Source organism: Sinocyclocheilus anshuiensis, unplaced genomic scaffold (genome assembly GCF_001515605.1).
Source record: "Sinocyclocheilus anshuiensis isolate Anshui unplaced genomic scaffold, SAMN03320099.WGS_v1.1 scaffold1500, whole genome shotgun sequence".
In the NCBI taxonomy this organism is placed as follows: Eukaryota; Metazoa; Chordata; class Actinopteri; order Cypriniformes; family Cyprinidae; genus Sinocyclocheilus; species Sinocyclocheilus anshuiensis.
The window spans coordinates 1,300,864-1,314,697 of record NW_015537960.1 but is presented as its reverse complement, the minus strand read 5'-3'; the positions used below and the strand labels follow the sequence as shown (position 1 = coordinate 1,314,697).

The 13,834-nt window shown below is 37.4% G+C and overlaps 1 protein-coding gene across 1 annotated transcript in view; it reads right to left on the bottom strand.

Moving 5' to 3' along the window:
* Positions 1 to 11,685, bottom strand: part of dhx32a (DEAH (Asp-Glu-Ala-His) box polypeptide 32a) — a 15,361-nt gene extending 3,676 nt beyond the window's left edge. The window contains exons 1-8 of the mRNA XM_016458179.1: positions 10,737 to 11,685; positions 8,510 to 8,703; positions 6,810 to 7,182; positions 3,745 to 3,978; positions 3,493 to 3,586; positions 3,009 to 3,158; positions 1,282 to 1,473; positions 109 to 249 (exon numbers count right to left, since the gene is read on the bottom strand). Of these exons, the coding sequence (XP_016313665.1) occupies positions 109 to 249; positions 1,282 to 1,473; positions 3,009 to 3,158; positions 3,493 to 3,586; positions 3,745 to 3,978; positions 6,810 to 7,182; positions 8,510 to 8,703; positions 10,737 to 10,988 (1,630 nt within the window). The 5' untranslated portion in view covers positions 10,989 to 11,685. The remainder of the gene's footprint in view (positions 1 to 108; positions 250 to 1,281; positions 1,474 to 3,008; positions 3,159 to 3,492; positions 3,587 to 3,744; positions 3,979 to 6,809; positions 7,183 to 8,509; positions 8,704 to 10,736) is intronic.
* Between the last annotated feature and the right edge of the window lie 2,149 nt (positions 11,686 to 13,834).

The window sequence follows — 13,834 nt, the reverse complement described above, 5'->3', positions numbered from 1 at the left end:
CACACACACACACACACACACACACACACACACACACACACACAGACAGACGTTTAACACACCCTTGCTCTTCACCTGCCCATCCATGAGAGAAAGCGTGTCACTCACATGGTTCCTTCTGGCTGCGTTTGAAGGTGTTGTAAATGTTGATGAGGGTGAAGTGGTCGCCCTCAGGATGCTGGAACTTCACATGACAGCGCATGACTTCTGTTACCATGCCAACGGGAGGCTCGATGAAGCAGCTTGGTGCTGATGGAAACAGATGCATAAAGGCAGATGGATCACAAAACATATGGTGGAGTTTGAGCATGTTTTTTAATACATATCCATCTCTCTCTCTCTCTCTATATATATATATATTCTGAAATATATATTTCTATAATAATACATTTACAGTCAAACCAAAAATATAATATTTAATATTTTGTATTAAATTAAAGATGATGTACCACAGAGCAAAAAAAATTAACAGTGAAAGTAACAAAAACTTGTAAAATACATTTTAATGGGCATAATTAAGTGTGAAAATAAGGATATACAGTCAAACCAAAAAATATTCAGAGACCAGATATAATTTTTGGTATTTTTTTACTAGTGGGTGCAGGACACTATAGTTCATTTATGTGAGGATAGCAAAATAAAAAACTGAGACATATTATATTTATATAACTCTCACATATTATGTGACATATTATACCCAAAAATTCCTCATACAATGGACTACCAGTAAAATTGGTAACAAATTTGGGACCAAAAATTATTCAGACACTTTGACCTGACCATGTTTTGCTTAAGTGTTATCTGACATTATCAAGATGAATTTGTTCTGACACAGTTTAACTTTGAGTTCTTATCATATTTTATTACCATTTTATAAACTATAGTGAATAAACTGTGATAATGTGTGAAACGTTGAAGGTGTCTGAATAAATTTTGGTTTGACAATATATAATTTATACATAATATTATAATACATTTTTATAATATATAAATAATACATTTATATAAATATATATAATTATATTAATAGTATATAAAATATTATATTTCTAATTTCAATGTCTCTATATATACACACACATACATGACATAAAAAATGTATAAAAGTTTATAATTAATTTTAATGTCTTATACTAATAATAAATATGAAAAATATTAATATAATAATAATAATAATAAGAAGAAGAAGAAGAAGAAGAAAAATCTGTAACACATGGTCGACGGATTATTAGTCACTGAAAATCAGTCGGCTACATTTTACAGTATGTGTTCAAGCATTACCTGTGAGCATTGCAGCGATGGTTAGCATCTCGCTAGCGCAGTCGAACTCACAGGATGCTAACAGAGCCTTCGCCATCTGCGGATCCAGAGGAAGCTCTGACATGATGATGCCCATCTCAGACAGGTTTCCATCGTTGTCCAAAGCAGCAAGATAATCGAGCTCCTCCAACGCCTGCATGAGGCCCTCAGGATCTGGAAGTGGAAATCAAAGCATGCAAATGTGTCCTTCTGTGACTTATCAAACGTGCTAACTAATGAAACAAGTGTGGGTGGGCAGTTGTCTCTGGCATTTCTAAAAATAAATCACTTGATATAGACAGCCAGTTCTCCATGTTTCCACACTGAGTGAGCTTTTCTCTTCCTGTGTATTGTGTCTGTTGGGTCACTAATGAATTTCTCTTTCTCCTCTGAGCTTCCCACCATCCAAACATTGACCAGAAACAATGAGTCTAAACCCAGCAGACAGCAGAGCTGTCAGTTCAGCAAACCCACGCATGACCGAACACCAGCTAGAAACCAGAAACCCATCCATACACCTTCATATATGCAACAATTATAGACTACAGTGAGACTTGACAGACTCATCCTACCGCATTCTATCAGTCGTGTTTATTATGGAAGCTTGGATAAAAAAATAAAAATAAAAAAAACTTTAAAAGATAATTACAAATGAAAAAGATAACTACTTTCTTTCCTCACAATTCAGAATTACGAGATATAAACCCAGAATTGTGAGAGAAATTCAGAATTGCAAGATAAATATTCAGAATTGTGAGATTTTAAAGACAAACTCAGGATTGTGGGATTTTACAAGATATAAACTCAGAACAGCGAGTCTATTAAATCAGTCCGAATTGTGTCAGAATTGTAGGATATAAACTCACAATTGACCCTTCGCTGGGAGTTTGATTGACAGGCGATCTGACCATTCATAACACCAAATCTGCCATTTCGTTCAACAAACAAACCAGACAGGAGAGTAGATTAATGTCAGTGGACTTGAACTTGAAAAACGGTGTATTGACGTCTTTCTGCAGTTGAAACAAGTTACCTTCTGATGTTCATTCGTGTTTATTTCATGCTATAACCAGTGTTGCCAAGTCTGCGGTTTTCCCGCGGAATTGGGCTACTTAACACTGTTGCCGTGGGTTGTTTTTCATGTCTGCGGGTTGAAGCGACTCCAATAACATGATATTTACCCCCTGGAACGCGATTTTTAACTGGGGACCCCCTCGACATGCGATTGGGCTAGTTTTGGGCTCGTTTTGAGTAGCGATTGGGCGGGTTTTCTTTGGAAACCTGGCAACCCTGGCTATAACTAGTAAAGAGGAAGAGATAATCGGATCTTGAACTGAGGTGCTACAGCGATCTGTCACGACACATTAAAGAGCCACAAAACGGTATTTATTGTTTGAATTTCTTTTAAAAAATTACTACATTTGTGAAGGGTCAATTACAAGACAAAGTCAGACTTGTTAGATAAATATTCGCAATTACATTTTTATTTTTTATTCCATGGTAGAAACAAAAGAGAGAATTGCGAGACACGGAATTGCAAGAAAAAAAAGTCTGAATTCTGAGTTTATATCTCAAAATTATTACCTTTTTTATTTCATGGCGGAAATGGCCTTTCATAGTTTACTGACATCCTACTCATCAGTAAAGTTGAATGTTGACAAACCTCTCTAAAGCTCTCATATGCCACTGTGAAATGAAATCTCACCCACCGGGTCTGCTGATGAAGTCACAGTGTCCGATCCCGGCCGTCTCCATCCTCTTCAGATAGAGCGCCGTGGACGTGATGTTGGACTCCAGAATGCGAGGAGGGATCTCAGCGGGCAGCTGAACGTCCTCAGGATACAAACAGAAGCACTTCCCTTCAAACAAACACATTCAGCAGTGATTCACTATACATTTATAAAGTCTTATAAACATTTATTCATTCATTCATTTTTAATGTCATATATGTCTTATATATATATGCATAAATGTTTAAGACATTACAATGAATGAATGAATGAATATATATATATATGAATACATACTGAATTTGAATACTGAACTGGATTGTTTTTTTCTTCTATTTAACATCATACATCTATAGTATATATACTAATATATACTAATGCATTGCAGGTTCATAGTTTTAATATAGAGGATCTTTAAAAAAAAAACAGGTGAATGTCAAATGAATGGCAAAAATGTACGCACCTGTTGATCCAGTCAGTCGTTTACGGATTTCGGCTTGACATTTACTGATGGGTCGGATGACCTCTGAACTGGCTCTCACTCGTGGGTTATACACCTACAGACAATACCACACAGAAAATATGAATTTACAGTCACAAGGCTTGCAGATAAGTATTATTTTGGCTACTCAAATATATTTGCAAAATAGCAAACTTTTGATTCGAAAATCTGCAAAAACAAAATGCAGTAAACCAAACTTTTCAGCACACTCACTAATCTCTTCTCCACTCCAGTATCGATGACAAATGTAATAGTGTCTACCAGCCAAAACAGATCCTCTGATTGGCTACAGGAAATGAAGACCCGCCTTCTCTTCTGTGGGCTTTCTGTGATTTGTGGACACATTCCGGTGTGTCCGGGACACAGTGGTACAGCTATCAGCTCTCCCAGAGATACACTCATCCTGGACGCTTCTTTAGTGAGAATATTACAGGCACAGACCACCTCCTGAAACACATACACACATACAGAGAGACAGACACGCACAATCAACAGAACACCCCTTTTAATCACAATAAAGATTTCTACACATGTTCCGAGAGAAAAATGAGCGGTGCAGTGCAAGATGGTTGCTAGGTTGTTCTGGGTGGATGCAAGCGTATTCTGAATGTTGCTTTTTCGTTGCTTGGTGGTCGCTATGGTATTCTGGATGGTTGCTTGGTCATTGCTAGGTGGTTGCTAGGGTTCTGGGTGGTTGCTAGGGGATTTTGGATGATTGTTTAGTCATTGCTAGATGGTTTCTAAGTTCTACTAGAGTGTTCAATTGGTTGTTAGGGTATACTAGGTGGTTGCTAGGGTGTTCTGGGTGGTTGTTAGGTGGTTGCTAGGGTGCTCTGGGCAGTAGCTAGGTGGTTGTTAGGGATTTCTGAATGGCTGCTTGGTCATTGCTACGTGGTTTCTAAGTTCTGGGTGGTTGCTAGGGTATTCTGGATGATGATTAGTTGTTGCTATGTGGTTGCTAGGGTGTTCTAATGGTTGATAGGGTATTCTTGGTGGTTGCTAGGTGTTTGCTAGGGTGTTCTGGGTGGTTTCTTAGTAGTGAGAATATTACAGGCACAGACCACCTCCTGAAACACATACACACATACAGAGAGACAGACACGCACAATCAACAGAACACCCCTTTTAATCACAATAAAGATTTCTACACATGTTCCGAGAGAAAAATGAGCGGTGCAGTGCAAGATGGTTGCTAGGTTGTTCTGGGTGGATGCAAGCGTATTCTGAATGTTGCTTTTTCGTTGCTTGGTGGTCGCTATGGTATTCTGGATGGTTGCTTGGTCATTGCTAGGTGGTTGCTAGGGTTCTGGGTGGTTGCTAGGGGATTTTGGATGATTGTTTAGTCATTGCTAGATGGTTTCTAAGTTCTACTAGAGTGTTCAATTGGTTGTTAGGGTATACTAGGTGGTTGCTAGGGTGTTCTGGGTGGTTGTTAGGTGGTTGCTAGGGTGCTCTGGGCAGTAGCTAGGTGGTTGTTAGGGATTTCTGAATGGCTGCTTGGTCATTGCTACGTGGTTTCTAAGTTCTGGGTGGTTGCTAGGGTATTCTGGATGATGATTAGTTGTTGCTATGTGGTTGCTAGGGTGTTCTAATGGTTGATAGGGTATTCTTGGTGGTTGCTAGGTGTTTGCTAGGGTGTTCTGGGTGGTTTCTTTGCTTGGCGGTCGCTATTCTGGGTGTTGCTTAGTTGTTGCTAGGGTATTTTGGACGATTGCTTAGTCATTGTTATATGGTTTCTAAGTTCTGGGTGGTTACTAGGGTGTTCAAATGGTTGTTAAGGTATAATAGGTGGTTGCTAGGGTGTTCTGGGTGGTTGTTAGGTGGTTGCTAGGGTGTTCTGAGCAGTAGCTAGGTGGTTGTTAGGATATTCTAAATGGCTGCTTGGTCATTGCTAGGTGGTTTCTAGGGTATTCGTGATGATGATTAGTTGTTGCTATGTGGTTTCTAGGGTATTCTAGGTGTTTGCTAGGGTGTTCTGGGTGGTTTCTCAGTCATTGCTAGGTGGTTGCTAGGGCATTCTGGGGGTTGCTTCATTGTTGCTAGGGTATTCTGGATAGATCCTTGGTCATTTCTATGTGGTTTCTAAGGTGTTTTGGGTGGTTGCTAGGTGGTTTCTTACAGTCTTGTGTGAAAAGAGTCCTGCACACTGATGTTTCTGTGATATTCTGGTCTCTGAATATGGCTTAGGTCCCTCATTTATTGAAAGTCTTGGATTTTTACACCCATTTTATCATCCAGCAGATGAAAATCATAACGGGTTAGAAAAGTAACAGCACACCTCACCTCAATTAGATATATGATTTGATTAATGTGATTTTAAAGGGCAGAGCCACAGTAACAATGAAAGAGCCGAGTGGACGTATTCATTCAGACGCTGCTGACCGTGCTGAACACCAAATGGAGAACATTGTGTTAGTGCTGTTTGCTACAGCAAGCATCACTATTAATACTGATAAAAGTTACAATTAGGGATTTGAACAAACTCCAACCCCATTTTCTGTATGCAACTAGTTCCCTTGTTGGTGTGCTATTAGAAAAGCAACTTGAAGATGGGGCTCATATCATGTTTACACACCAGAATATCACAGAGGCATTTGATGGTGGACAGTTGTGACAGTAAAGTGATAGTATAATGTTTTATAATGTACAAAAGATTTCGGTTTCAAATAAATGCTGTTCTTTTGAACTTTCTTTTCATCAAATAATCACGGTTTCCACAAAAATATGAAAGCAGCACAACTGTTTTCAACAATAATCAGAAATGTTTCTTGAGCAGCGAATCAGCATATTAGAATGATTTCTGAAGGATCATGTGACACTGAAGACTGGAGTAATGATGCTGAAAATTCAGCTTTGCATCACAGGAATAAATTACATTTTACAATATATTCAAATAGAAAACAGTTCATTTAAATTGCTAAATTATTTCACAATTTTACAGTTTTTATTGTATTTTTGCTCAAATAAATGCAGCACTGGCTGATACTTCTTTCAAAAACATAAAAACCTCGGAACATTAGTGTAAAAATCAACACATAAATTCTCTTATCTATTTGGTCAGTGAGCATGCATGCATGCATGCATGCATTCATTCATTCCTTCATTCATTCATCAAATATTCACTTTTAGTGTTAATACGCAATTCTCCAGTTCCAGGATCATCCCAGGTTAACGCTGGTTGATTGTCTAGATAATTTATGCTTGCATTATTGCTACAATAAACTGTAACGCATAAAGGATCATGGGTTGTTCTAATCCACGAACATGTTTCATCTCACCTGCACAGATGCTAAAAACACAGCTACGTCTCCTGGCTCTCTGGACCGATGGACCTCCAGCGCGAGTCTCAGAGCCGAATAGAAGCTATCAGCGCTGCTGCTGTTGCTGTGGATCACTTCCCCGGCGCACGGGGCGTCCAGGTGCAGGCATGGGACGTTCCCGTAGTGTGTGAGGAGCGTGTCTGAAGCAGGCGGAGCGGACAGGACCACCACTCTGAGCTCGGGCTGCTGGAGAAGCACCTCTCTCAGCAGGCCCAGGAGAACGTCAGTGCTCACGGTCCTCTCGTGGGCCTGGTCTATCACCACCACCCCATAATGCTCCAGCATGGGGTCTGACATCATCTCCCGCAGCAGGACGTCATCAGTGCAGAACCTGCAACCAAGACGTAGTTTAGGCTTTGACATTTACAGATAAATATGCTACAACAGGGCTGTCCAAACTCGGTCCTGGAGGGCCGGTGTCCTGCAGAGTTTAGCTCCAACTTGCCTCAACACACCTGACTGGAAGTTTCTATGCCTAGTAAGAGCTTGATTAGCTGGTTCAGGTGTGTTTAATTAGGGTTGGAGCTAAACTCTGCAGGACACCGGCCCTCCAGGACCGAGTTTGGACAGCCCTGTGCTACAAAATATGCAGATGTAGAAAGATGCACATACATATATTTGTTTCTATTTATATGTTTTTAGACATATTTGACTTGACATATTTCTATAATAAAATAAAATAAGACATTTAAATAGATGTCTTTATAAAATAAATTTTTGTATGAATTTAAATTTTTTTTTTAAAACATGTTAAATTTTTTATTAACATGTTTTTAGACATTTGAAAAGACATTATGTTATATACATAATTCTATAACATCATAAGACATTTAATTAGACATTTCTTTATAAACTAAAATATGGATTTTTAAAAAATGTTTTTAGACATTTGACTAGAAATATTTCTATAAAATAAGACATTTGATTAGATGCTTTTTAAAATAAAACAAGACATTTGATCAAACAATTCTTTATGAAATAAAATAACATTTTTTCCTATGTTTTTTATTTAAATGTTTTAGACATTTGATTAGACATATTTCTGTAATAAAATAAAATAATATTCGATTAGATGTTTTTCTACAATTTTTTTGTTTTAGACATATTTGACTAGAAATTTTTCTATAATAAAATAAAATAAAGTAATTTGATTAGATCAGATATTTCTTTATAAAATAAAATTAAAAGGATGTTTTTCTATCATCTGATCAAAGTAATAGTACACTTCTCAATAAATTACATGATTTAAGGTATCAATGAATATTGATGTATATTACATTTAATTTTATTATTATAAATCAAGCACGCCAAAACACTATTATTTTTAATAGTGTTAAAAATACCCTATACCCCCCCCCCAAAAAAAACACATTGGCAGAGATTATTCAGTAGCGCTATCCACCATAACCAAATCTACAGCAAAGCGAGAGACCGAGAAATGCCTCGCTGCCTTCCAGTGACCCGTATAATAAAGCAAAAAGGCCTCAAGTATTTCAGACATTTGAGAAGACGGCACATTCTTCTCATGCTTTAGCTGGGCAAACCAAAGCACAAAACTAAAATATCCCCAACTCGAAAACCTTCAGTAACAGTGTGGATCATTTCAGTGCGGTTTTTCACACTTTCGAGGGCTGCATGCATGCGAGTTTCACACAGACCTGAGAATAGTATCGTTGGAGCAGCACGTCTCCAGCGGGATGCTGTATCCAATCTCGTGGCCGATGTTTACGTCCATCTCGTCTGCAACACGGAGGGCCAAATCGACAGCCTGCCGCCTCTGGATCTGACTGCACACCACCACACCGTGCTGGTACTGCGCAGACAGACAGAACTCTGCACACCACTGAGGGATCTGAAGACATGAACACATACTATCAGCACCTGGATGCACTCGACTACAACATTACAGAAGCCTTCAGAAAAAAAAAAAAATGTTAATCAAATATGACAGTTATTTCAGTATCCTGTGGATGGCTTTCTCTGCAGTTGGTCCACATTAAGAGCCATCCTTGACTTGTTTAACAGCTGCAGGTTTAGACCTTCAGCCTGAGCAGTCTGGGGAAATCTCAACAGCATCTGCTGAGGACAGGCAGGTCGGGTGAACTGAACAGATGCAAGGCTTCCTATTTCCACTTAACACACAATGCACACGCATCCGCACATTTACAAACTGCAAATCGTAAAATGCAATATGCAAAATGTGCAAAAATGCCAAATCAACACAGATTCTACTGATCTGTAACTTTCCAGATGATAAAACACATGAAAAAATCCCATCACTTTTTTTTTATTATTATTTTATTCTATTTTTTTTTTTTGTGGATCTGTTTTTGCTGAAAAACAAAAATCAGTTCTTAATCAGTAGTACTTGTTTCGAGTATCCTTAAACATTCCTGAAATGCTAAATTGCATATTAAGACTTTCATATTTTAAAATAAATAAATAAATAAAACTACCTACACTACCAGTCAAAGTTTGGAATAATTATGACATTTTAATGTTTTTGAAAGCAGTCTCTTATGCAAGGCTGCATTTATATTTGATAAAAATACAGTAAAACTTTTATGAAATATTGTTACAATTTAAACAAACTTTTCTATTTGAATATATTTTAAAATGTAATTTATTTCTGTGATGAAAAGCTGAATTTTCAGCATCATTACTCCAGTCTTCAGTGTCACATGATCCTTCAGAAATCATCTAAACCGCTGATTTATTATTATTGGTGCACTATTATTAATATTAATGGTTCTTATTATTATCGATATTGATATTGGTTGATATTGCAGAGCATAAGAGATTATTTCAAAAACATGACCAAATCTTAACTATTTCAAACTTTTAGAAGTGTAAAACTAAATAAATGTATTATTTCTAAAATATTTTTTTTTCTTTTACAATTGCTAAACTGAAATGATATAAAAATGAAAGCAGAGGCAAAAAGTCTGTTACGACTGACCGAACCATCAGCTGAATGGATAGTGTTTGTTCATAGGGTTCAACACAATGGTTGCAGCTGACTCACAGCAAACAGTCTCACCACACAGAACTGATGACCTCACTTAAAATGATTAGTAAAGTATATTTGCTCAGATTTAAGACGTCATGATCAGGTCACATGCATTGAGAGACAGAGAGACCTCAAAACAGCAGGTATGAAACTCATATCATGTACAAGCACTGCTGAAACTATGCATTGTTCATCTATTATGTTCAATTTTAAGCATGTCTGGAATCTGAACTGCAATGGAATGGCATTTAATGAATTTACTGACAAATTATATAAAGCTGAGGAGATTTGTGAATCCAATACAAGATATAAATAATAATTACATGATGCCTAGTTATTCCAAGATATGTACAACAGTCCATTTTCTCAATTGATTAGTCATAAACAGTATTAATAGCTAGACTTTAATTTTCACAAAGCGACAATAATAAAACAATAACTACCAACAATGTACAACTGTGACAGGACTCAGTCTTGTTCAATAGCATATTGATTTCCATAGTAAAAAAAGAAAAGAAAAAGAAAAGCAAAGTTCAAGCTCTCAAACTCTAAAGTGTTCATGGCAGTGAGGCCTTATATTTCTCCAGGCTATTTTTAGTGCTTCTCCAGCATTATTAGTGTGATGCAGTTAAAGCAGATGCTATATTTACACACTTTCTTGAGATTCTCCTAAAATCTGAGCTTGTTGACTTTTAACACCATGGTGAATGCCAAAGCAATGGTATATTCCAGATAAGAAGGTACAGCCAAATTTAGTAAACAAATCGATATAGCTTGAATTTATTGAATAGTTTAGACATCTGTCTGGCATCCTACCAACAGCAAAAAGTGATAGAAATGTGATTAATAAGCATGCATACGTCTCAAACACTCACCTGTGTGCTTTTGCCAGTCTTTGTTGTGCCTGAGACTATAAGAATCTGATTATTTTCCAGCAAAGTCATGAATTCATGTCTGTATTTCCAAACACGCAGAGTTTTCCTCTCCTGTAGGAGTCTGTAGTATCTGGAGGAATATGGCAGTCCATCAAACTGATTGAGCTCCAGATCATCTCCAAACTCAAACAGATCATCAGATTCCTCCTCTCTCTTGAGTTCTCCTTCAGAGATCTCGCTGTTTCCAGCCATAATGAGCAGCTGCGCGCATGTGATTATTATAAGAAGTTCACAAACTCACTCCCATAAGGACCGATCACACGTATCAGTCCTTTGTGCTCGTGCATGTGTCCAAAAACACCCTCAAAACCTCAGTAAAGTTGGAAATGTGCTGGAACCCCACGCTACTGGAAACGCCGGTGTGCTGTGGCTCTGCGCTCTCGTGTGCGCACTCAGGACAGGAGCGCTGTCGAGACCGCAGGCGCATGATTTGCTCGGTTTATCCAGTTAATCCACCGGCCAGCTGCGCATGGTCACATATACAACCAGACAAAACAGATCAATTCCATCGTCATCATATTTTAATGTGATAACATGGCCAGCAAGAATATGCGTTTAACTGTTTTTTTCTTCTTCTTCTTTTTCTGGGTAATAATGATGGAAATGTAGTCAAGACGTTAAGGTTTGTATGTGTATACACAAATTGAATTTCAAATATATGCCTACACTGAGAAATATTTTCACTAAATAGTGTGACAACTAGCCCCGGCCTCCCTTATAACTTACATTCCACACACTTCACATGTAGGCCTATACGGCAGCTGTTGTTATAGCAACAATAGCGATTCAGCCTATCAAAACATTGAGTATTCAGTTGGATCGGTTTATTTATTGATTTTAAGGTTCATATTGCCAGTGGACCCTGCAGGTAATATGCATTTGACCATTTATACCAGGGCTGTCCAAACTCGGTCCTGGAGGGCCGGTGTCCTGCAGAGTTTAGCTCTAACTTGCCTCAACACACCTGAAGTTTGTAGTATGACTAGTAAGAGCTTGATTAGCTGGTTCAGGTGTATTTAATTGGGGTTGGAGCTAAACTCTGCAGGACACCGGCCCTCCAGGACCGAGTTTGGACAGCCCTGATTTATACTATAGGTATTTCATTTGTAGTTTTATAATATATAGGTGTTTAACCCTCTGGCTATTGTTCATTTGGGGGTCTCACTTGTGTTGTTCACGGTCAAAAGTCACCGAACACCTGAAATGTAACATTTTTTTATTTTCATTAAAATCAATGTAATAAATTTTTGTTCAATAATAATATTTTTTCTTTTGTATTTTGAGATAATTTCATGATACTAATTACTATTTATGCAATAGTTATGATAATTTTTTCCATTGGAAATAATTGTTTTCCTAATATTTTTATATTACTTTTCAATTATGGCAGTATTTCATGTTAAAATAGAGACAATGCCTTTTAAATCCAATTTTTGAAGGCAGATTTATGCCATCTGGTGGGAGTAAAAAAAAAAAGAAAAACATCTGCAATTCCATGGTTTCTCTAGTTGTTTTTAGACATAAATTCTTAGTTTTATTAAGTTGTGGATTTGGATATATATTTAGACATTCTCAAAGACATGTTTTTTCAAATTTGCAAAAACCAGGAGTGGCAAATTATTAAGTTAATTATTATTTTTTCCTTACATTATAATCGTTATGATCACAACATGTAATGGGAAGTCGTGGCCTAATGGTTAGAGAGGTGTGTGTGTTCACTGCTGTGTGTGTGCACTTCGGATGGATAAATGCAGAGCACTAATTCCAAGTATGGGTCACCATACTTGGCCACGTCTCGTCACTCATGTAATCATTGCCTTAATCGTGTTCATCGTTTCTGCTTGAATACATCATTAATTTACTGCATGATTTGTATTATCCTAAAACAGTAAATTTCTGCCATATGAACATCGCTTTAACAGTCACCTCTGATAACAAATTACTCTTAATTGTAATGTAGAAACATGTATCTCCTGTAAACCTACTTTAAAATGATACGTATTGTGAAAAGCATTATACAAATAAACATGAATTGGAAAAAAAAATGAATAAAATAATTATAAATAAATCATCAGGGCTCACACCAGTGCTATTTTAATATCAGTGAGATACTACTATACTTTTAATTCTTTTTCAATTAGTTTTTTTTTATATTGTGCATTTTCATTTTACTTTGTTAAAGTTTTAGTAATTTTGTGTTTTTGTAATTTTTATTAGTATTATTTTTAATATGTATATATATATTTTATAGTCATTATTTTTTTTTTCTTCAGTTTTTGTTATTTTAGGATATGAAGTTAAACCAAATAAAAATGAGAATGAGTTGTATGTAGAAGTTCCTGATAAGCTGGACTTTACTCTAGATCTATCTATCTATCTATCTATCATGTGTTTTGTGTTCTAGTGGAGTTCAGCTTTTGGTGCATCAGTGATAAAGGAGTGGTAAAGACAGGGGAGCTTTTCTTCCAGTGCTATCAGCTCTTTTGTGTGTTTCTCATGGTGTGAACATGTTGGTCTTGTGTGTGTGTGTGTGTGTGTGTGTGTGTGTGTGTGTAATCAGCCTGATGCTCACGTGTTTCCACCTGGATGTGGTGAAGGGGAGCTCTCGGGACGGATCGGGCTGCTGCGCTCTGTACTAGGCCGCAGCTGGAGGACACCTGCCTCTCCTGCAGTACCTCATACAGGACGGATGTGAGGTGAGAGGACATAAACATAAACATTCAGTGTCTGGTTGTAGTTGTACCTGATTTACACCTCATAATGCCTCAGGTTGATATTCGGGACGCCCCTCATGATCGTATCGGTCATAACTGGAGACACAGCTGCAGCTTCACTGTTAATCACAGCTGGTGCTGATGTTAATGTTCAGGACAGAGACGGGTAAACACCACTGATGGTCAGAACTCAAACTCTGAAACTGTACTGTAATATCTCAGCATCTAATAAACCACTAAATAAGCAGGGGAGGCCGGGGCTAGTTGTCCATATTTCTCACTCTAGGTTTATTTTTGTGTAACATTATATATATATATATATAT